At 53.1% G+C, this 24,392-nt stretch overlaps 2 protein-coding genes across 5 annotated transcripts in view; one reads left to right on the top strand and one right to left on the bottom strand.

Annotated features, from left to right (window-relative positions):
* Positions 1 to 5,515: 5,515 nt before the first annotated feature.
* Positions 5,516 to 8,691, top strand: LOC105494537 (G protein-coupled receptor 3). Its single transcript, XM_011763048.3, has 2 exons — positions 5,516 to 5,631; positions 6,676 to 8,691. Exon 2 carries the CDS (start codon positions 6,681 to 6,683, stop codon positions 7,671 to 7,673), a length of 993 nt encoding a protein of 330 aa, XP_011761350.1. The 5' UTR covers positions 5,516 to 5,631; positions 6,676 to 6,680; the 3' UTR covers positions 7,674 to 8,691.
* Positions 8,692 to 16,689: 7,998 nt separating this feature from the next.
* Positions 16,690 to 24,392, bottom strand: part of LOC105494538 (WASP family member 2) — a 93,788-nt gene continuing 86,085 nt past the window's right edge. For all 4 annotated transcript variants that reach the window (XM_011763049.3, XM_071097835.1, XM_011763050.3 and 1 more), the window contains exons 8-9: positions 22,094 to 22,611; positions 16,690 to 20,802 (exon numbers count right to left, since the gene is read on the bottom strand). In XM_011763049.3, the coding sequence (XP_011761351.1) occupies positions 20,645 to 20,802; positions 22,094 to 22,611 (676 nt within the window). In that variant the 3' untranslated portion in view covers positions 16,690 to 20,644. The remainder of the gene's footprint in view (positions 20,803 to 22,093; positions 22,612 to 24,392) is intronic.

The raw sequence follows: 24,392 nt of genomic DNA, 5'->3' as shown, positions 1-24,392 counted from the left end.
CTGGTCTGTGAGGCCCCCAGGAGCTCCCTACTTGAATAGATTTTAAGGATCTATTTGTAGATTGTCCATCTCTCTGCATTAAAACTGAAGCTTGGCCTGGCACAGTGGCTCATGCCTGTAATTCCAGCACTTTGGGAGGCCGAGGCGAATGGATCACCTGAGGCCAGGCATTCGAGACCCGCCTGGCCAACATGGTGAAACCCTGTCTTTACTAAAAGATACAAAAATTAGCCAGGTGTGGTGGCATGCCCCTGTAGTCCCAGCTACTTGAGAGGCTGAGGCAGGAGAATCGCTTGAACTTTGGAGGCGGAGATTGCAGTGAGCTGAGATCGCACCTCTGCACTCCAGCCTGAGCAACAGAGCAAGACTCCGTCTCAAAATAACTAACTAAATTAATTAATTAATAAAACTGAAGCTCACTGAAGATGGCAGGGATTTTTGTTCACTGCTGTATCCTCTGTGCCTGGGAAATAGTAGATACTCAATAAATGTGTCTATTGACAGTTGAAAAGGCAGGAATGTGGCCAGATCATCTTTCTGTCCCTAACACCCACTGAACAAACCCTAAGCCCAGGGGAACTGCCAATAAATAATGGCTGAATGAATGGGTCTATGCTAAGAATATGGGCACTGATGATGCCTAGACCCTTGGGTCTTAGACAAAGGACTCAGGTGTGGAGATTATCTATGACCGACACACACACACACACACACACACACACACACACACACACACACACACGCACGCACGAACACCCGCTTCCCACCAATTCCTCCCTCCCCAAGGGATTTCTCGGACTGGTGAAGACAGAAGAGGCAAGGAAAAAAGTCTCACCTGGAAGTGAGTCCTCACAGCCATCTGGTGGCCACCTGGAGAACTGCAGATATTGTCAGCTCTAGTCAAACTTTAGCCTCAGCCCCTTCTGGGAAGAAGGTGACATCTAGGCCAGAATGGAAGGCACACTGGACTTGGTGACAGATGGACCTGACTTCAGATCCCAGCTCTGCCATTTACTATGTGATTTGAGGCAAGTCCCTTGGCTTTCCTGGACTTCACCCAAGAAATGGGGACATGGTCCCTCACTTTTGCCAGGTTGTTGTAAGCCCTGGGCTCTGGCCCGGCACCTGGTAGGTGGGAAGGGTTGGAGGAGGTATCAATGAGGTAGGGACAGAGGAGAACAGGAGAGAAGGAACTATCTCTTCCTTTAGAGAGCAAGTATGCAGGGAATGGAGACCTGATTGGTATGAGCAGTTTTGGTGCGTGAGGGAGAGCACATGCAGTTCATGTGAAAACACATAGCCCCCCCGTTAGTCTCTTGGCTCTCCTGGGTTTCTTGGGGTTAGAAATGTCACTGCATGCCAGGTGCTGTGGCTCACACCTGTAATCCCAGAACTTTGGGAGGCCGAGCAGGGTGGATCACCTGAGGTCAGGAGTTCGAGACCATCCTGACCAATATGGTAAAACCCTGTCTCTACTAAAAAAAAAAAAAAAAAAAAAAAAAAAAAAAAAAAAAAGGCCGGCCGCGGTGGCTCAAGCCTGTAATCCCAGAACTTTGGGAGGCCGAGACGGGCGGATCACAAGGTCAGGAGATCGAGACCATCCTGGCGAACCCGGTGAAACCCCGTCTCTACTAAAAAATACAAAAAACTAGCCAGGCGAGGTGGCGGGCGCCTGTAGTCCCAGCTACTCGGGAGGCTGAGGCAGGAGAATGGCGTGAGCCTGGGAGGCGGAGCTTGCAGTGAGCTGAGATCCGGCCACTGCACTCCAGCCTGGGTGACAGAGCGAGACCCCGTCTCAAAAAAAAAAAAAAAAAAAAAAAATAGCTGGGCATGGTAGCGGGCACCTGTAATCCCAGATACTTGGGACGCTGAGGCAGGAGAATTGCTCGAACCCAGGAGGCGGAGGTTGCAGTGAGCCGAGATTGCGCTACTGCACTCCAGCCTGGGCAACAAGAAGGAAACTGTCTCAAAAAAAAAAATAAAGAAGAAGAAAAACAAAAAGAAAGAAAGAAAAGAAATGTCACTGTACTCTTTTCCTCCCTGGCTGCCTTGGGATCAACCTCACTTGCAAACCACAGGATAACTATCGGGATCAGGAAGTTCACGACCAACCAGTACTTCAGCGGAAATAAATGGTTTTCCGTGTCCTTCGCCCTGGGAAGGCAACAATGCCTAACACAGAAAACCACTCAAAAAGTAGAAGACCACACTGGATGTCATCTTTGTATTTAGAACCCATTTTGGGCCGGGCGCAGTGGCTCATGCCTGTAATCCCAGCACTTTGGGAGGCCAAGGTGGGCAGATCGCTTGAGCCTAGGAGTTCAAGCCAGCCTGGGCAACGTGGCGAAACCCTGTCTCTACAAAAAATTCACGCCTTAGCCGGGTGTGGCGGCGCGTGCTTGTAATCCCAGTCACTCTGGAGGCTGAGATGGGAGGATTGCTTGAGTCCAAGAGGTTGAGGCTACAGTGAGCAGTGATTGCACCACTGCACTCCAGCCTGGACGACAGACTGAGATCCTGTCTCAAAAAAATAAAATAAAAACAGAACCTATTTTGGTGGTGTTGGCTTGGGTATGATTTATGATTCCTTGGATTATGCAAAGAAAAATTAATCCAAACGCAGACTTGCAAGACATGAAAGAAAAAGACCTCGAGGCCGGGCGCGGTGGCTCAAGCCTGTAATCCCAGCACTTTGGGAGGCCGAGACGGGCGGATCACGAGGTTAGGAGATCGAGACCATCCTGGCTAACACGGTGAAACCCCGTCTCTACTAAAAAAAAATACAAAAAACTAGCCGGGCGTGGTGGCAGCGCCTGTAGTCCCAGCTACTCGGGAGGCTGAGTCAGGAGAATGGCGGAAACCCGGGGGGCGGAGCTTGCAGTGAGCTGAGATCCGGCCACTGCACTCCAGCCCGGGCGACAGAGCCAGACTCCGTCTCAAAAAAAAAAAAAAAAAAAAAAAGAAAAAGACCTCGAGAAAAGAGCTAAAGGAACTCAAGAACAGAATGAAGATAGTCAGGGAGTCACAAGAGTGTGGTGCCGGTGCTGGCAAACAGGAATGACTTTAGCTGCAGCGACGGTGCAGATTTTTCACCAGAGGATTAATAAACTATGAAAACTTAAAAAATATATAATCGCCATTCAGAGTAGCAGAAGATAGTCCTCCATACCCCCCTTTGATGCCAACCTCCCCGCAGCCTTCACCCATCGCTGAGACCAGAACTCTGTAGGGACCTAGCTCTGATGGGAGAGAAAGTGGATCCCTGAGGCTTGGGGCCCTGATGCCCTTGGATCCTCTCTCTGACACCCCCACCTTCCTGGGCACCAGGCATATTACTACTCTCTCTGTTTTCCTTTTTCCTCCAGTTGCTCCCTTTTAGGTCAATCATCCAGTCCATGATTATTTCTTCAACACCCATTACATGTCAGGCACTGTTCTCCAGCAGAAATGGGATATAGTCACTATCCTCTTGGAGCTTAGATTCTAGTGGGGTTGACACGTAGTAAAACAAACAAACATGAATTTGTTTATAATTTCAAGAGCACTTCATCCTCCGAAAACGAATAAATCAAGAGAAGGGGAGGGAGAGTGATGGGGAGGTCAGTGGCGATCTGAGAGTTCAGAGCAGCCTGTTTCAGAAGTGACTTGGGAGCAGAGACCTGGATGAAGAGAAGGGTTGTAGGCAGAGGGAACAGTCAGGAGCAAGAGCCCAGGAACAGGAACCCCTGAAGCCCCTCCTGACTCTCTGCTCCCGCCCCTGGGTGATGTCCTCTACCCCTAAAACTTTAGGCAGGTGTGCCACCTGCACACCTACACCGCCAGGTGTGTCCCTCATTGGCCAACTGTAACATTGATGGCCAACGGCGTGCAGATCCCACTCAACAACCCCATGAGGCCAGAACTAATATTATCCCTATTTTTTAGATGAGGAAATAGGCACAGAGAGCTAAAGAAACTCTCCAAAGTCACACAGCTAGGAAATGGAGAAATTGAGATTTGACCACCTCCGCTCCCTAAGCCCCCTAAACTCACCACATCCAACCTGAAATGAATCTTCTTCTCCAGCTCCAACCCCTCCTCTTCCCATGTTTCCTGCCACTTGACCTTCTGCTGCCTCACACTCAAACCCAAAACCTGCCTGGTGGAGGCTGACCATGGGGCTGCGGTGATAGTGCTGTGATGGGGGTGTCCAGTGGGGCCTGGGATCCTCAGGCCTCTTAACCTCATCTTCCCTCCCACAGGCCTGCATGATTCCAGGGAGCATCAAGGCAAGAAACACAGGGAGAAAGAGCAGTCAGTCCCCCTGCCACAGGACTGGCCACATCTGTCACATCTGGAGAAATCTGCCCAGAGTGGTTCCCCTGGACTAAGGGCAGACGGCGTTGGGGAAGAGGGAGCTCCTTCTTGCTCCACCCATCAGGATGCCTAAAATGAGAGGCTAAGAGGGGCCTGCCCTGAGGACTGAGCTGCCAGGCTTTCTGCTTCCAAGTTCTTCCCGGCTCCCCATCTCCTCCTGCTTCGGGGAAGTGCACCCCCGACTCCCTCCCCTCTGGCTTTCTAGATCCTTGAATAAATAATTCAGGTTTTGAAATCTTGCCAGGCCCACCCCTCCGGTGCTGTGAGGGCGCTATTGGGCTGACATGAGTGACGTCACCCAGCTCTTATCCCAGCCCCAGCATCATGGGACCTGCCCTGGCACCAACTTACCTGCCTGGTCACTGTCAGTCCAGACGCTCTACCCTGTGCCCCTCACCCTGGAGCCCACTCACCACGGCCACCTGCTATCTTCCTTCCAGGGCCCCACGGCCCTCATGGCTTAGCATTGTCGCTTCAGTACCCCAGCCCTTCTGACAGGGTCATAGTGACCTGAAGTCACCTGGACACTCCATGTTCCCAGGCTGCCGCCTCTGCCATCCCGGGGTCCCTGAACTCCTCCCTGCTGCAGAGTCACCGTCACACTGCCATGGTTGCCCTGGGGGTTTCCTCTCTACCGTTGGTGTCCCACGGCCATCACGCCCCCCAAGATTCTGTCACCATGCTAATGTCACTGCCACCCACCTCCCCGCTCCCTCGTGCTCCCCGTCATCGTCACCTCAGGGCCCCATCATCTTGGCAACCCTGTCATCCTCACCAGGGACGCCTAACCAGCCCCATCACAAGCTCTTCCTTCGTCATCTGGATCTCGTCAGCCTCTCTGCCACCCAAGGGTCTCATCACCCCACAGCCTAGCCGGGTCCCCTTCCACCACGTTCCCAGCAGCCTCCCTGAGACTACAAGGCTCTCCCACCGGCGCCGCTGAAACCCCCGGCCCGCAGAGGGCGCCGCGTCAAGGACAGCGCGGGCCGACTCGGGAGGAGGCGGGGCCGCAGCCACGGTCGCTTTTTATGAATGGGGGAGCGGGCGGTGCGAGGCCTCATTACTATGCCGCGCAACGCGCTCTGCGCCCCAGCGCTCCGCGCCCATTGGCTAATCGGGCCGCTGACGTCACCGAACCGGTGGCCGGGGGCGGGGCGGGGTGACTCACGCCGCTTCTCCCGCGGCCGCGGGGGCTTCTCGGGGTCCACGCACGCCCTGCGCCGCCAGGACCCGAGCGGAGCCTCCCCGCGGCCTGGCCGCGCCTGGTCCTGAGCGGTGAGTAGTGGGCCCCGCCGCGGACACTAGGGGTCCTGGAGGGCACGCAGGATGCTGGGGCACTGGGCCGGCGGAAGACTCCTAGCGGCCGGCCAGGGTCCGAGTTCCAGGTGGGAATTCTGGGTTTAGGCGATTCTGGGTTAGCAGACGTGGGCCTAAGTGCTTGAGTGCTGGGGCTCAGTTGGATGACCCGGCGAAGGGTGAGCATTCCTGCAGGGACCCGAGGCCCTGGAGGGACTGATGGTCATCTGAGGTTAAGCCGGCAGGAGGCGTCTGGGGCAGGGACCCAGGCGTCCGAACAGCAGGAGGTGTCCGACTTGGGAATCCAGGTATCTAGACAGAAGGCGGAGTCAGGCCCCAAATCCAGGTGTCCGGGCAGAAGAAGGCATCTGACTCAGGGATCCGGGCTTCCAGCAGGGGGGTCTGCCTAGAGACCTAGAGATGCAGGCAGAAAGAAGGGTCCAGCCAGGGACAGAAGCCTGGGAGGGTGGCGGGTGGGGTCTGAATTCCCAGGTGTTACCGCGGGAGTGCGGGGTGGTGGCTGGTGGGAGCTTCACGCGCATTCCCCGGGGGCGGAGTCTAAGGCTGGCAGTACTGAGAATCGTGAGGGGTCTGGGAGACTCAGGCACGAGCTAGCATCATCATCTCTGATGGGAGGGAGCAGAGCCGCTCAGTCTCCAGATGTTTCCCTACCCCAATCTTGAGCCTTTGGGGGCATCCCCTGGATCCTATGGCCCTCATCCGCTTATAGTACCCCTTCTTCTGTCTCTCCTCTGGTCACACACATGGAAAAAGAGACGTGCAGGACCTAGGACAGGGATCCCCAGGAAGAGACCCCTGTTTAGAGGCCTGGGGGCATTGGAGAGGACAGCGGTATCCTGGGAAGAGCCCCAGGGGATGAATGTGGGGATAAGGCGTTGGGACCCTATAAGGTATCCTGAGGAGAGACTCCCACCATGTATCCTGAGGGGCACCTCACCCCCTCCAGACCCCACCTCGCATCATCCAGCTTGGTCAGCTTCTCACAAGGCCTTTCTCCTACAGGTACCATGATGTGGGGTGCAGGCAGCCCTCTGGCCTGGCTCTCAGCTGGCTCAGGCAACGTGAATGTAAGCAGCGTGGGCCCAGCAGAGGGGCCCACAGGTCCAGCTGCACCGCTGCCCTCACCTAAGGCCTGGGATGTGGTGCTCTGCATCTCAGGCACCTTGGTGTCCTGCGAGAATGCACTAGTGGTGGCCATCATCGTGGGCACGCCCGCCTTCCGTGCCCCCATGTTCCTGCTGGTGGGCAGCCTGGCCGTGGCAGACCTGCTGGCAGGCCTGGGCCTGGTCCTGCACTTTGCTGCCGTCTTCTGCATTGGCTCAGCGGAGATGAGCCTGGTGTTGGTTGGCGTGCTGGCAATGGCCTTTACCGCCAGCATCGGCAGTCTACTGGCCATCACTGTTGACCGCTACCTTTCTCTGTACAATGCCCTCACCTACTATTCAGAGACAACAGTGACACGGACCTATGTGATGCTGGCCTTAGTGTGGGGAGGTGCCCTGGGCCTGGGGCTGCTGCCTGTGATGGCCTGGAACTGCCTGGATGGCCTGACCACATGTGGCGTGGTTTATCCACTCTCCAAGAACCATCTGGTAGTCCTGGCCATTGCCTTCTTCATGGTGTTTGGCATCATGCTGCAGCTCTACGCCCAAATCTGCCGCATCGTCTGCCGCCATGCCCAGCAGATTGCCCTCCAGCGGCACCTGCTGCCTGCCTCCCACTATGTGGCCACCCGCAAGGGCATTGCCACACTGGCCGTGGTGCTTGGAGCCTTTGCCGCCTGCTGGTTGCCCTTCACTGTCTACTGCCTGCTGGGTGATGCCCACTCTCCGCCTCTCTACACCTATCTTACCTTGCTCCCCGCCACCTACAACTCCATGATCAACCCTATCATCTATGCCTTCCGCAACCAGGATGTGCAGAAAGTGCTGTGGGCTGTCTGCTGCTGCTGTTCCTCTTCCAAGATACCCTTCCGATCCCGCTCCCCCAGTGATGTCTAGCTGAGTCTTCGTGATCCTTCAGCCCTGATCACTACAGAATCCCAGAATGTTAGGCTCTCCAGGGCTTCTTTCCAAACCCCCAGCTCCACACCCCCCAGACCCAGCTGGTTCTGGAGTTCTAGGACATTGGGTGTTTGAAGGTTCTTGTTCAGATCCCTGTGGGGGTCCAGCTGGCTCCATGGTTCCAGAATGTTCAGGTGGTCAGGGATCTACTCAGAAATGTCTCACAGCCCAGCTGGCTTGCAATTCCGGAATGCTGGGAGTTTTACAGTGCCATTCCAAGTCCCAGATGTCCCTCCTCCCCCACACTTGACCTTAACCATGTCACTTTACGTTTGAATTTCTGAACTAAAGAGTCAGAGAGATTAGTCACATAGTTGCCTAAATAGGAGAGAGAAAGATTATATACGCGCACATACAAAGAGAGTGTCTATTTATGATTTATTTATTTATAAATTTACTTATGGGTGGTAAGGGGGGAAAAGATACCCACACCTTGATATCCAGGCCATACCAGGGTACCCGTTGTCCCCTCACCCCCATTTCTGACCTCAGTTCCTGGAGGGGGGAAAGGGAGAAAGAGAAACCACGTATTTTGTTATTATTTTGGATTATTTTTTATCGAAGAGATCATAGAAACCAGAGCCTTCTCCCCAGGCCTGCCCTCTTTGGGTTTGGAAGGGGAACACACCAGCCTCTGGTTTTTTATTTTTTTAAGAAGCCATCACCTGAGCAACCAAAAATTCCTCTGCGCTGGGGTCCGACTGCCCTCTGGTGGCCATTTGGGGAAAACTGCAGCCCAGCCAGGCAGCTGGGACCAGAATGCAACCCCAGCTCCACTCCAGCCTGGCGTCCAGCGCCACAGCCATGGCCCGGGGGCCAAGCCTCATCCTGCGGTGCCCTAGAAGGGGGGGGCACGAGCCAACACCCCACCCCTCTGCCAACCGGGGTATGGCCCCCAGTGCATTCCCTGTTCCTGTCTCCAACCTAACTCAATAAAAAATGATTTTGTCATAAATATGTTTCCCTATGTGTGTGTGGAGGGCATGGAGTGGGGCCTGATGGAGGATGGCCTGGAATGAGAGGGTCAAGCCAGGCCTGGGGGGGCTGTTGAGGGACCTGGGGAGCTGGACAGAGGGTGGAGGGTGGCTGGCAGGTGACTCCCTCTCAGATGTCAGTGCTCCTCTGCTCAGACCTGGGCACTGACTGGCAAGGACCTTACCTCCCCCTGGCGACAGGAACCTGGGTGCTTGGCTCTTCCTGGGTCAAGGATGCCCACATCCTGCCCACATTGGCCATTGTGGGGCTTAGGCATGATGAATGTGCTCAAAGCATGTGTTTCCTTAATAATAATAGGTCCTTCTAATTGTGGGTGCCTACTGTGTGTCTGGCACACATGCCACCTCGCTTATGCCTAATAAGCATCCCATGGCACAGGTAGTGTCTTCTCCATTTTACAAACGAGGTAGCTGAGGCTGAGTGAGGGACAGTGGCTGGCCCAAGGACATAACAGCTAAAAAATGGTAAAGCCAGGAGCATCTGTTTCTAGAATCTGTGCTGTGTAGTGAGCAATTTCCTTCCTTCCCAAGCCTGGAGCTTAGGGCATTCTGGACCCCTGATTTTTTTTTTTTTTTTTTTTTTTTACAGAGTCTCACTCTGTTGCCTAAGCTGGAGTGCAATGGCACGATCTTGGCTCACTGCAACCTCCGCCTCCCGGGTTCAAATGATTCTCCTGCCTCAGTTTCCCAAGTAGCTGGGATTACAGGCACCTGCCACCACGCTGGTTAATTTTTGTATTTTTAGTAGATTCGGAGGTTTCACCATGCTGGCCAGACTGGTCTTGAACTCCCAACCTCAGGCGATCCGCCCGTCTTGGCCTCCCAAAGTGCTGGGATCACAGGCGTGAGCCACTGCGCCCAGCTGAACCCTGATTTGTTTTGGGGTTCATTTTTAGGGCCACATCTGGGAAATGGTCAGAGGGGGTCTGGTCATTTTGGAGTCAGAAGAGCTTTTCTACGCAAAGGTGGGTGATTATCAGTCTGTGCCTTTGGGGACATATGTGTGCAGGACCCAGAGTTTGGGTATTTGGGGAGAGGAAGCTGACCCCAGAAGGAAAGTGTCTATCATGCCAGGGCAGCAACAGGTTTGGGGTGTGGCTGAAGAGGAAACTCTGATTGGCCAAGCCTCCCAGCTTCCCAGGCCTTATTGTTGGGCAAAGCTTGGAGGTGGGGCTCTCAGAGCATTTCTGGCTCACCCCTCCATATACAGACAGGGAGCCTGAGGCCCAAAGAGGAGCAGCCATCTGCTCAAACTCGCACAGCTGTGCCAGGCTGGGACACAGGCCTTTCTCCATTTCTCTGGCAGAGCCCTTTTGTCTAGTGTAAAGATCCCTCCCTTGGCCAGGTGCAGTGGCTCATGCCCGTAATCCCAGCCCTTTGGGAGGCCAAGGTGGGCAGATCACCTGAGTCAGGAGTTCAAGACCAGCCTGGTCAACATGGTGAAACCCCGTCTCTACTAAAAATACAAAAAATTAGCCAGATGTGGAGTCTGTAATTCCAGCTACTCAGGAGTCTGAGGCAGGAGAATCGCTTGAGCCTGGGAGGCAGAGGTTGCAGTGAGCCGAGATCGCACCACTGCACTCCAGCCTGGGTGACAGAGCGAGATTCCGTCTCAAAAAAAAAAAAAATTCCTCCCCAACAGTCTGAAGAGGGTCGTCACGCCAACAGGCCCAGGCACAAAGTGGTGAGGCTGCACCAGGTCAGGCCAAGCTTTATTCTATCCCCACCCTCCTGACAGGTCCCTGGGAAAAGCTCCTACTCAGCAAGCCCCTGCCCCACGCCAAACCTTCCACACCATCACTGTGGCTTCGTCAGATGGATACCATTGCTCTTCCCCATTTTACAAAAGAGGAAGTTGAGGCTCCAAGAGTAGTGGGCCTTCATTCATTCACTGCTGTCCTTGTGGACAGCTTAAATTCTAGCTGGGAGAAATAGTAATACAAAGTTTTTCCAAAAATGTAACATTACACAGTGGTAAGTCCTCAGAGAAAGAGCAGAGGAAGAAGGATAGGGAAGATGTGAGTAATTTTTAAATGAGGGTGCCCAGGAAAAGCCTCCCTGAGAGGTGACATTGGATTGGTCCAAAGTCAGACGGTTGGTAAGGAGTTGAGCTGGGATTTGAACCCACGTCCATTTGACTCCAAATCTCTCTTTCCTGGATGAGGGAGGGTGTTTCAGGAACAACCCAGAAACATCAAGCAAGGAAACTGGGACAAATCCCCAGGCTGGGGGAAGCAGGGGGTCTCCGGGTTAAACCCAGACCTCTGGAGGCACGGCACAGGGCAGGGCCTTGTTGCTGCCCCCACCATCATGCTCCTGAGGAGCCCTCCAAGGTCCAGAGGAGAGGGGCCAAGTGCCCGTCCTATGTTGGGTGAGGCTCAGCCCTTTGCTTCCCCAGCCCAGCTTCCAGCTCCAGGGCCCAAGAAGGGACCTGCTGCCATCCTTGTGTCTGGGAGGGCCTGTGTCAGGCCCCTGCACCGAGGGGCTTCCTCTGTCCCTCTGGGGGTGGCTGTGGGCTGGAGCTGAGGTGTTTCTGGCAGCCTGGATCTGGGGTCTCTGCCTTGGGTCCTGGGCCTACTTTGAGGGGTGTTTGAATCTGTCCCTCAGGTTGGGCCCTGTGTGTATGGTGGGGCTGGCTGGCTTTTCCCTCCTCTCAGAATTCTGCAGATCAGCTTAGCGCTTCTTCCCAGTACCTCCACTCCCTGCTTCCTCCAGGAAGCCTCCCTGCCTGAGCCCTTTTGTGGCTGTGAGAATGTGATCCATACAATATGACTTACTACACCTCCCCTGAGTAAACATGTATAGAGAAGTCTTCCCCCGTCCTCAGAATGGAGACGGGGCTGCATGTCCTTCTCCAGTTGAGGGTCCCCGAGAGAAGGGATATCTGTCTCCTCAAACCGAAGGCTCCTGAAGGCAGATCTTTCTCTCTCCTCAGAACTAGGGGCTCCTGAATACAAAGTCATGTCTCCCCTGTCAGGCTGGGAACTTCTGAGAGCTGGGCTGTCTCCCCACTCAGGCTGGGGGCCTCTTGAGAACAGGGTCATGTCTTTTGCCTCAGATTGAGGACCCCTGAGGGTAGGACTTTGTCTTACCCACTCAGACTGAGGCCTCCTGTGTCTCCTTCAAGCCTCAGAGTCCTCTGGTGCTCAGCCTGGAGCTGCTTAGCACCGCATGCTTGTGTGTGTGTGTGTATGTGTGCGTGCGCGCGTGCACGCGTTTGCTTGCGTGTCTCTCTGCCTCTGCCAGCTTTCCAACCCCCATGCCTGATCCCACCCAGCTACAGGGGTCCAGGAAGGTCAGCTGGGGTGTGACATGGCCCCCTGAATTGGGGTAGGCAAGGCTAGGGCCAAGAGCTCCACCTTCCTGCTGGGGTAGGCCCTGGGATGGGGCTGGAGCCCATCTCTCCTCCCCGCCTCCCTTGGTCCTGTGTGGGTGTGTGGGGGCAGCCCTGAGTGCTGAGCCTCCGCAGGGGCCATGTCCGCCTCTCCTTGCAATAAGTGAGGAGACAGCAGCTATTAATATAAGATGAGTTCACAGGCTCACAGCTTCCGCAGGCTGGAAAACAGGCTCCTGGGGCTGGGGGCTGCGGCAAGGCTCGGCTGTCAGATTCCCTCCGGGAGCCTGGAGACCGCCGGTCCCACATCCCCCAGCTCCTTCCATGCTGAGACCTGAGGGCACAGACACACACTCATGTCACATGCAGGCACACGTGTCTAGGCCCCTGGCTGTTCTGAGCACACACATGCAGACACATACGTAGGTACACCCATACCTACACCAGCACACTAGCACACACACACTTGTTCAGATACATCATTGTACATGTGTACACTGACCATGTCAACTTTCTGTGCATGTTTAGTGCTGAAGCACACATATGCCCTTGCACACCCTTGTGTACAAGTATGTGTACACAGACACAACAAACATGTATGCATACCTAAACCCATTAGCACATTCACACATACACACAACTGCACGTGTATATAATGTCCATAGTCATGTATACACATTTGCAAGCAGCACCAGATTCAAGGACTTGAATGCATGTGCACGCGCTTTCACACAGCGTACACACACTCGCACATGCTCCCTGCTGCTGGCAGTGCTCAGCAATCCTGAATTTACAGGCTGACCCTCGGTTTCCAGAACCAACCAGCTGGCTCAACCTCCGTTCCTTGTCTCCCCTCTCCCCTTGCCTCATGACAGGCAGCTCATGCTCCTGCCAACCCCAATGCCTGCCTTCAGCTTCCCGCCCCCCGGGGAGCCCCCGATCCATGATTAACCCCCTCGCTAATTGGCCACCAGCCCCTTGACTTTGCTGCAGGCCTTCTCAGGAGCTGGGAGCTAGAGGCTGCAAATTGGCCAAGCAGGATTGGTCTAGGGAATACTGTGCATATAGAGGATGAGGGTGGGGGCACTGCAAGCGCAGTGCCTGGGTGGAGCCAGGCAGTGCACCCCCTATTCCAGGGCTGGGCAGAACAGTGGCTTCCTATTCTCTTGGGAGGGTACTCCTATGATTCATTATCTACATAGTCACCTGAAGCCAGCCCTGCATGCACATTTACACACACTCACCAGCCATGTGTGCAGACATATTCCACCCCGCTCGGCACACTAACAGGTGAACATCTGCACATACCCAAGTACACTCAAAAATGTACCAAGTATGCATGCAAGCAAAATTTTACATGTTCATAGTCACCTGCCAGATATGCAGACATCATTTATATATTTACATCCAAACACACATGCAGTTGCATGTATATGGGCTCACAAACATACACATGCCCATGAAGGTCCTAAGTGTACTTGCAGGCATGCACCAACATCCAACTACTATCCACATTGTGATATATACATGTGGAGTCCAGATATGCATGCACATACATCCATGCACACAGCTCACATGTGTGTGTATACCCTGATGAACAAGCTACCAAGTGGCCACATGCTAGGAAGAACGCTCTTTAGCTAGCCTCTGGCTTTACATAAAAGCTTGAGGTTTGCTCAGTCTACTAGTGGGGAGAGGGAGTGATGGAACCTACTCAAGTTCCAACCTGTCTCTTCCCAGCCTCCATGCTAAATACCTAAGCCTGGGACCTCCTCTGGGTTCCCCCTAAGCCTTCAGGCAGCCACAGGGACCCTGTCATGGTTCCAAGACAAAAGGCCAGAACTTCTGGCTTCCCTTGCAGTTTCAGTCTCCTTGGCTGTGGCTCAAGCCCACAAGGTGTTACTGCTCTCGTAGGCAGTCTAGGGCATTGGAAAAAGGAAGGTTTCTATTTCAAATGTCTGCTGCTAGCTTGCTGTGTGACTTCAGGCAAGTTGCTGTGGCTCTCTGTACCTTGTTTCCTCATCTATACAATAGAAACAAAAGGCGTTGTATTTGTAATATTTCCAAGACTCATACTCTGGGAGTGGCATCAGTTCCCAAGATGGTGCAAAGCCAGAGTGGAGGGGCTGCATACATCATCACAGTCAACTCTTTGTTGAATAGGTGAGGAAGCTGAGGCCCAAGGTGGGAGCTAGATCTGACCTCTGACTTCTCAGCCAGGAAGTCTGCTCCTTTTTAACGATGTGTGCAGTGTGAGCTCGTGTGTGCATACTGTGGACATGCATGGACAGCTTCTTCGGTAAAGGCAGGGAAGGCATCTAGGCAGGACCCCTTGCCCCCAAGTATTAACTGCTCTCCTTGTCATCAAGGGACTGGCAATTCTCCCATAAAAGATTCCTTTGGATGTGAAAGGCTTTTATTTATTTAACTTATTTTTTTGAGATGAAGTCTCACTCTGTTGCCTAGGCTGGAGCGTAGTGGCACAATCTCAGCTCACTGCAGCCTGCGCCTCCTGGGTTCAAGCGATTATTGTACCCCGGCCTCCCGAGTAGCTGAGACTACAGGTGCACGCAACCACATCTGGCTCGTTTTTGTATTTTCAGTAGTGATGGAGTTTCACCATGTTGGCCAGGATAGTCTTGAACTCTTGACTTCAAGTGATCTGCCCGCCTTGGCCTCCCAAAGTGCTAGGATTACAGGTGTAGGCCACTGTGCCTGGTCCACAAAAGGCTTTTTGTCCTTAAGCTTCAAGAGCACCCTCTAACCACCCACACCTCCTGGGGCTGAGGAGCAGTTCAGGGGGAGCACCTGAAACAGCTCCCAGCCCCATGACCTAGGAGGGAACTAGTTAACTAGCCCAGAGCAGAACTTCCAGGAAACAGTGCCAGGTTGCCCTGGCCACTGGGCAGCCAGGAGGGGGCAGTGAGGAACTGGTGGAGGCAGCAAGTAGGGAGGACAGCTCCTGAGCAATGTGTGAGGGCTGCCTGCGATTATGGGTTCCTGTAATCATGTGCTGGTTTGTGTCCTTGTGTAAATGACAGGGATCTGCGCACAATATGTGCACTGGTCCTCATGTGTGCCCACTCGTGTGGCTCTATGAAGCCCCAGCCCATACCCAGGGAATCCACTTTGTTCTTAGGCAGCCAAGGGTGCAGACACTTCTGCTCTAACAGTCTGGGATAGGCAGGCCCTCAGCCAAGCTCACTGTATTTCAAAGCAAGAGCAAAAATGACCATCACCATTTACTGCCCTTATAAAAGTGGGCACCAGGGAGTGGGGCAGGTAAGAATGGAAACCTTTAACAGGCTCCCTACGACGTTAAAGCCCTCAATGATTTTGGATGGAGACTCTTAAGCTGTTTCAGTTGCATGGTAAACACAGCATTGGGCTCTGGCTAGAGAGGGGCCTGTGTTTGAACCACGTACTGTTCCTGGCCAGCTGTGATCTCAGGCAACTGTGAACCTGTTTCTCTCCTGTGTAAAATGGGGGACCCTTGCCTCTTAAGAACGAAATAAAAGATATGCCGTCTTTGGCAGGTAGTGGGCGCTCAATAAATGCTTATTCTTCTTAGGATCAGCCCAAGGAGGTGAAGAGACTTGCACAGGGTCACAGCTCCCGAGTGGCAGGGCCAGAATTCAAGCTCAGGCCTCTTTCTTCCCAGAGCCACATTCCTTCTCTCCAATTCCCTAGCAAGGGCGGCTCCCGAACCACCATTTTGTCTTCTGCCAGGGCGGGCGTCTGGCTGCCTGTCAGTCACCGGCCTTGGGAAGCCAAGTGCTGACTAAACACAGGCCTGAGCAGACGGGTGGAGGGAAGGGGCTTTGCAGGGGCGAACTGGCTCCGCAGCCCCCTTCTCTGCACCACCACCTCCAGCGATGAGCTCAGAGCGGCTGGCGCAGCAGTTGCTGACAATTCAAAACTTCTGCCCCCTCTCCTGGGACGCCAGTGGGTGACTCTCCGAACAGCAGGCGTGACCCGCAGAGTCACCAACTCTGCTCCCGCCCCTCTCCCGGGGGCCACTACACTGTGTCTGCTGGGTCCGGAACTGGGTGTCTGCTCATAAATTACCCCCAGGGACAGTTACCCGCAGCAGCTGTGCTTGGAACAACCGTTGCTTCCTGGGTAGGTCATTTTTTGGGTCAGAATACAAACCCAGCCCCCTCGCCTTCCTCAGGCAGAAGGGGCATGCAGCAGCCTAAACCTTTTATCGGATTCCATTGTAAATCGTTCTATTTAAGGTAAGTTGCTTGGGTCTGAAAGGCAGACAAGATGCCGGCCAGATGTTGGGCGCAGCATCAGCATTCAGCCTGTACTCCTCTCCTGCTTGATGCAAACAGTTGCCAGCAGATTGTCTCCTGCGGCCCCGGCACACCCCCTTTCTCATGGTGAGAAGGGGACTGGGTATCTGGGCCTGCAGGCCCTCCAACCTGGGTCTCCTCCTAAATTGAAATGGTTTCCAGCCTTCTGCACATGGTGCACTTTCTGCACCCAAAAGCCTCCTGCCCTTCAGGCCCACCCACACTGGAGCCCCCTCCTGAGCTCTGGCCACCACCTGTGACTATTAGTATCACTTCCTTCTAATCCCTTGTCCCATTAAAACAATACCACAAACACCAGAGGTGGCTGAGTGGCTACAAAGACTTTATCAAATTATTTAAAATGTTGGCATTTAAGTATTCATGTGTATCCAGTTACATGGAACCTTCAGGTCAATGGGGCGCAAAGGTGGTATACACACGATAAGCCTGGCAGGGAAGCAAGTAAGACCAGGCTTGGAGCTACAGGGCTTTAAAAAAATTGGATGTCTTTCTGAGGGTCTGAGAAGAACAGGGCAGAATAGGAAAGGGTCACTTTAGGGGTCTGGCTTAACCCACTGCCCAGATCTCCAACTGAAGAACTCCTTTCCCATCCTCAAGGGAAGAGGGCCTGTTTTCAAACAGCGTCCCTACTACACATACACGCATTCCCTAAAATCTTGATGTGGCAAACACACCCAAGAACCCACTGGAATACGTCCTTATAAATATGTTTGTATCAGAGAAAACAAGGCACTTCGGGAGCATTATGGCTTACTCTACTACATGTACATCATTCTAGACAGAAAGTAAAACTTGGTTAGTTCCTCAAGTGAATTAACTGAATAAACTTAATACAATAACAAAATTGTTCCCTAACCCACACTGAGGCACGGTTAAAGTGAACCCACACTGAGGCACAGTTAAAGTGAACACGGCAGGAGGCACACAATAAGGCACATCTCTGTGCGACACCTGGTCCCAGGTCAGCTGGACCCCAGCAGGGCTCAAAGCCTGATGCCTCCAGGAAGCCTGACATCTCTCATGAGCAAAGCCCCCTGGCCTTGGAGCACTGGCTCCCTCCCTCCCCATGCCCTGAGGTCAGGTGAGGGGCCACAGTGGGAGGTAGTCCTAGAGCAGAGCTGGGACACGGTGGGAATGCTTAAGCAGGGTCACCAAAACCACAGAGACCTCAATCTGTCCAAGTTGGCGCTGCAGAGTCGGAGGATCGGCGCCACGGGAAGAGATTTCACATTAGCCCTGACAACACCGCCTCGGCTATGCAGTGACATTGGCCAGGGTCGTTTCTGAGGGCGCTCGAGCTTCCACTAGAGGCAAGCTGGAGCCTGGGCCAGCTGCTCTGAGCCTCCAAGGGCTGGCTGAGCCCGCCTCCTCCCCCGAGCTGCTCCTTTGGAATGTACCCATCTCACAACCAAGGCAAAGCCACAAGTCGCTTCTGACACTATTGGAAGCTGGGCCCCAGGGCCACAGGAATGGGGGCAGGTCCCCTGGGCGGGGTGAACCAGGAAGGGAGGAAACTCCTTGGCTTCAGCGCTTAGGAGTCCTTATGGTCCATTGTTCCATACTCTCACTAGCTTAGGCCCAGATTAAATAATCACTAAACTTTGCATTCTGTGTTACGTGAGTCCAAAAACAGGATTACCTGCATTGGGTCCTTTATCATCTTAAAGGGCTCTGGGTCTAAAGAAGCCATTTTTTTTTTTTTTTTTTTGGTGCATATGCATAAGTGGAGCCCAGAGGGCCTCTCAGCTCACTGGGTCCCCGGCCCCCCGAGTTGAGGCGGCTTCGCAATGCCGGCTGCTACAAAGTGCCGAGCTTGGCTGCATAGATTTTAATGAGAGCGTCAGGCAGAGCTGTGCTGTTGCTCTCCGGGACTTGCAGATCATTACCAAACCAGCTGTAGGATGAGAACACAGCACATCGAAACCCTAGGAGGTCACTGAGCTAATGATCTAATCCTACCTTCCACAGGCAGTGCCCCTCCCCACCTCCTCCTGCCCCCAGTCCTTTCCACGATGGACTCAGTCCATTCCAGAAGGCAGGCCAACACCGCCCCCTTCAAGGTCAGAGCAGAATGACAGTGAGTGGCTCTAGCTCTCCCTTTTCCGGAAAGGAGGAGGATGGGGGTAATTCAGTCAAAGCCATTAGTTCCAAACCCTGGCCTGGCCAGGCCCCAGGTCTCCTATTTGGGAGAACCACTGCCCTCTGCCTGCCTCTCTAGCTACTGCTGGGCTGTGGCCCAGACGCCTTCAACGGCCATTTTAGGGTTCTGATGAAAGCGCCTTCGGCTTCTAAGGTGCAGGCTGGGAAACAAGGTGGGGGTCCACATAGCCTGGTGTCTCAGCATGGAGCTTGGTGCCAAGTCCTGTGCCAGAGACACCTGATCTGGAGAGAGGGAAGAGGGCACACTTGGGAGTGGCCACGGCAGGAGTGCATCCTGGCCCCTACAGGCTCAGTCCCCACACCCTGAGCTCCAGGAAAGAAAGCAGAGGGGAAGCGGCCAGCAAGGGCACAGAAGCAGAACCCATGACTACACTCTCCCCTCAAGCCAGAGGGCTTTACGAGGGCTTTGGCAATTACTACGACTATTTGCTGTGCTGGGTAGGGACAGATCCTGTTTCTCTTTGTTTCAGGGCTCTGAAAGCCGGAGAAACCAGCAGAAGCCGATTTCAGCATACGAGGCTACACAATAGTTAGGGCAGAAGAGAAGAAGCCTCACTGTTGGCTAGAGCTGACCAGTTTTTTTCTGAATAATAGCACCTGTGTATTAGCTCTGGGAAAAGCAGGGAGGGAGGGAGGGAGGGAGCTTCACCACGTGCAGTGAGGGGAGCTGGAAACAGGACCTGGAGCCCCTCTGCCTTTCAGCCTACTTCACGGCTGCCAGGCCCCCCAAGGCAGGTACCGGCACGGCTGGCAGCCTGAGGAACTGAAGTTTCCACAGTTGGCAGAATCTTTGTTTAAACTGGGGAAATAAAAGGGGGAGGAGTTGCAGAGGAATTGAAAACAGCACCTGTCACAGCTGCCTATCCCCCTCCTTCTCTCACTACTTCTAGTCCCCCAAAAGGGCTGGTCCCAAGGCTATGTGGTTGGTTGGTGACAGAAAAGGGGCAACAAAGAATGACAAGAGAGGTTATGAAGGTTTGAGCAGCACTGACAGGGCTGGCACAGACCCTGAGCCCTCCTACTGGGACCCCAACCTATGGTGAGGTCTGGAGTAGCAATACAGCCGAGAAAGCTCTGCCCAGACTCCAGTAGGTGCCCATTCTTTGGTCCCAGAAAGCACAGGTGACTTGGAATCAGGAACTCTGGGCTCTAGCTATGTCACTATCCAATTGTGTGACCTTGAGCAAGTCACTTCCCATCTCTAGGCCTCAGCACCCTTAAAGGGTGGGACCCATGGGGCTCCACTGTTCTTCCAGTCCTGCAGCTCCAAGTCTTCAGGCTTTGCTCCTGACAGCCAGAAGAGGCCCCTGTTCTCATGTGTCAGGGACAGTTTGGTCATGGATACTAGAAGTTAAAACTGGGCTGTGTTGCCTGAAGGCATCTAGAGGTGGTGGTGGTGCATCCTGAACACCATACTCACCAAAGGGATCCTGGGAGGGAGGCAACAACTCCAGCCTACAGAAAGGCATCATTTTTGGGCAGAGGAGGTGAGACATTCTTTAGAGGCTTGATGCCTTCTGGAATAAAGGGCATCCCAGGCATAAGAGATCGTTTAGCACAAGGCAGGCCCACCCTGCTGATTAGGGCAAAGGGTGAGGCAGTCTGGCCGTTGGAGCCTTCGGCCTGCTCTGCCCTTTCAGGGCACAGGAAAGGGGCCAGCTGTGTCCATTCAGGCCACTCCCCCTGCTTTAGAACCAGAGAGTGGCTGGCATTATTTGAAGTGGCTGAGGGCACGGGTTTTAGAAGACTGTAGTTGAATATGGCTCCTAAGGGAAGGCCCCATCTCCAACGGAAACCTGATCAAAGGAATCTGCTTTGGGATTTCTCCTTCCCTTCAATATGCAACAGGCACTTGAAGGAAAGAGGGAACATCCCAGCTACTGAACTTCAGGAGCCCCAAAGGGCCTGACAATGGGGAGAGGAAATACATGTTGATTTGGAGGAAGCACTTGGATATATCTTTGGTTGCTTCAGGGAAAGCTTTGGCCCCTTAAAATTACTTTTTTCCTCCCCTTTCTCCCCTACGGATCTGTTGGAGTTGGCATCAAAGAAGGCAGGTAGGAAGGAAAGAAAAAGAAGGTGGACAGCAGGCAGAAAGCGTTAATCCGACCAGTCGTCCTCATCAAATTCAGAGGAATCATCTTCTGAGTCACTGTACTCAACAGCAATGCGACGAGACAAGATGGTGGCCACGTCATTGCCCACGACATCCCGCTTCTCTTGTTCCCGCTGCTCCTCAACCCTGCGCAGCTGAAAACCTGGTGGCAAAGAGACAGAGGGGTGAGGAAGGCGTGTCCTCAGCCTTGGAATCCATCTGGAACTGGGTAAGGGGGAGTGGCCACCAGTGGGTAAGGGGTATTGCAAAGGACAGAGAAAAAGAAGGTTGTTATGGAAAAGCAGAAGATGAGTGTATGAAACTAGTGAGGTGTGTCTGAAAGGCAGCCTGCTGTCCTTTCTGGTTTACACACTTTCAGGCTGGTAAGGACTTCTCATGAGGCTTTGAAGTGGGGAGCAGGCACCACATTCCATCCAGCAGATCCTCAGCCTGCCCAATTCCATCAATTATAATGGGGCTCAGCTGCCATAGACTGTCCTCTCTAGACTAGAAGTTTTTTGAGGATCACAAACAGAACAAACCACGATAACCCCTTGGGACCACACCTGGCCCCTTGATAGAACAAATGCTCCAATGTTCCAGGAGGGTGAAATGATGAAGCGGGAGGGGAGGGGAGGGAAGAGGAGAAAAGAGGAGATAAAAGAAAATGGGAGAAAAAAGGGGTGAGAAAGAGGGCAGGGGGCAAGGAAGGAAGACACAAAGGCAGAGCAGTGAAGAAGGCTGGGGACTGCTGAGTCCAGTTGAACAAAGGCCCACTAGGACAGTGATTCTTGTTTTTTTCGAAGGCACAAAACCCTTCAGAGAAACTGATGAAAAATGGGGATCCTTTCCCAAGAAAAAAAATGCATGCAAACACGCATAAGCATACATTTCCAAGGACTTCAAAGATCCCAGCTTAAGAATCCTTTACTGCCGGGCGCAGTGGCTCACGCCTGTAATCCCAGCACTTTGGGAGGCTGAGGCAGGCGGATCATGAAGTCAGGAGATCAAGACCATCCTGGCTAACACGGTGAAACCCCGTCTCTACTAAAAATACAAAAAATTAGCCGGGCGTGGTGGTGTGCGCCTGTAGTCCCAGCTACTTGGAGGCTGAGGCAGGAGAATGGCGTGAACCTGGGAGGCGGAGCTTGCAGTGCGCCAAGATCGCACCACTGACTGCACTCCGAGTGAGACTCCATCTCAAACAAAAAAAAAAAAAAAAAGAAAAGAATCCTTTACTTTTAAACCAAGGTGGAAAGAAATCTAAATCTCCATATTTTCAGGGTGAAGCCTTTTCTCGGTCTGCTCCCAGACCTAATGTCCCAATCTCTCCCCACCCAATGAAAGCTGTTTCCTGGGAAGGGCAAAGGGACCCCTTCACCCACCCCCCAATCAATCATCCCAGCTTCAGAAAGACAAGGCTCCACAGTCCCAGACCCACCACTGAAATTTACCTTGACGGATGGCTGAAAGCAGGTCGCTACGGGCATCACTCACAGCAGGCAAGGAGGACTTGGGCTTGGTGGTATCAGAAAGCGGTGGTGGTACAGCAGGCTGGCCATCTGCACCAGTGAAAGGGGGAGGAGGGGGCCCCGGAGGAGGAGGAGGAGGAGGGGGAGGAGGAGGTGCTCCTCCTGTTGGCTGAGACAAGGGAGGTGGTGGCAGAGTTGGGTAGTCAGTTGCCGGTGGTGGAGGAGGAGGTGGAGGGGCAGCAAAATCAGGGTGAGGTGGGAAAGATGGGGGTGAGGGTGGTGGAGGCGTCCCTGGAGACCCAAATCCTACAGGTGGTGGTGGAGATGGGATGCCTATCATTGGAGGCGGAGGTGGTGGAGGGGCAGGTGGTGGAGCAAACCCAGGTTTAGGACCTGCTGGAGAGCCTAGAGGAGGAGCTGGTGGTGGATGGCTTGGGCTGACCACACTGGATCTTTTGGGTCCAGCCAAACCAGATCCTCTTTGGTTGTCCACTGGGTAACTAAAAGGCCAAAGAAAAAACACTCACCATCAACCTTAGAATGCAAACACCTACCTACAGTTAGCCTTGTCTATAAGCCGAGGTTTATCTTGGTTGACTATACCATTTCACTTTGGCTTAAACAGAAAGAAAAACCTACAGATGGTCAGAACAGACAAATAATGAAATAAGCAGCCTTGTAAGGTAATGAGCTTCCCACCAGTAGAGGAGGATAGCCAGATTGAGTAAAACTACCTGAAAGAAGTGGACTTGAGATTCCTCTATCAGGTAAGGGCTAGCTGAGACATCTCTCAGACCCCTCTGCCTTTCCAGCTCTAAGGGGAAGGCACCCTCCCTCCCTTTCTCTAAGAAGGATGGTCCATGGCAGTTGCTAATTTAATCCTGGAGCCAGGTTAAGGGTGCATGCAAGAAAGAACTGGAATAAAAATTCAAACACCACCCACACACTAGGCTCTGTTTCTCAGGCTATTAACATTCACCAGCATTGGAGAGGGCAGGAAACCCAAGCCAGGCTGACCACACCTGAGTGGGATATAGATTTAGGTGAATGCATCTTCAGTGCTCATGTGGGAAAATCTTGAGAGAGAATGAATCTCAATCTGAGAATCCGCAGAGATGGGAAATGAATGTGCCACCAGACTCTTGACCCAGGCCTGAAAGAGGATTACGGCTACACCTCTCCTGGGATCAGATTTGCTTGGCTGCAGCTGCAAGGTCTCAGGCCATGTGTGAAGCAGAAGGTTTTCTTTTTCCACCTTTGTATCTGCCCTGCACTAACAGCTACGCCTTAGAAAAGCAGCCATTTTGGAATTTTCCACAGACCTTCCAGTCTTAGCTGCATCTGACAGGGCCACCAGCAGGAAGTGATTTGGGAAGCAGGAGATTTGGGATTAATGGTTTCTAGGGCCAAGAAGAACGAGGGGAGAGGAGGAGGGCAGCACTGCTTTAGGTCTCCATCTGAGGGGTCCTCAACATATTCAATCTCTAATTAAGCAGTATCCAAGGAGAAAAGTGCATCTTTCAAAGCTCTCATTTATCAGGCATTAGAAGGGACAAAAGTAACGGAGAAAACAGTGCAATCTGAACAATTCTCAGATCTCTTTTCAGTCATTACTGCCTAACACTTCCATTGTACACCTCTGCCAGGGACACTGACAAATATAAAAATGGACGAATTTGGAGTTTCATCCCCCTTTTCCCTTTGTTTCCTTGTTTCTGGAGATTCAACATAGCAGTGAAACTAACCAGCACTAAGAGAGGAAGTGACTCTATGCTAGGTTCCTAGACAACTGGGCAAGGTATCTGCTAACTATTTCCTGAAGAGCGGATTGTACCACTTCATTTCATGATGAGTTAAAGTTAAGGAAAAGGCCTGTGCGGCAGAGTGGCTCATGCCTGTAATCCCAGTCCTCTGGGAGGCCGAGACGGGCAGATCATGAGGTCAGGAAATCGAGACCATCCTGGCTAACACAGTGAAACCCCGTCTCTACTAAAAATACAAACAATTAGCTGGGTGTGGTGGCGGGCGCCTGTAGTCTCAGCTACTCGCGAGGCTGAGGCAGGAGAATGGCATGAATTCGGGAGGCGCAGCTTACAGTGAGCCAAGATCACGCCACTGTACTCTAGCCTGGGTGACAGAGACTCTGTCTCAAATAAATAAATAGTGAAGCCGAGACGGGCGGATCACGAGGTCAGGAGATCGAGACCATCCTGGCTAACCCAGTGAAACCCCGTCTCTACTAAAAAAATACAAAAAAAAAAAAAAAACTAGCCTGACAAGG

This window comes from Macaca nemestrina, chromosome 1 (assembly GCF_043159975.1).
Source record: "Macaca nemestrina isolate mMacNem1 chromosome 1, mMacNem.hap1, whole genome shotgun sequence".
Classification (NCBI taxonomy): domain Eukaryota; kingdom Metazoa; phylum Chordata; class Mammalia; order Primates; family Cercopithecidae; genus Macaca; species Macaca nemestrina.
Note: the sequence above shows the minus strand (reverse complement) of the source record. Positions and strands in the feature narration are given on the sequence as shown.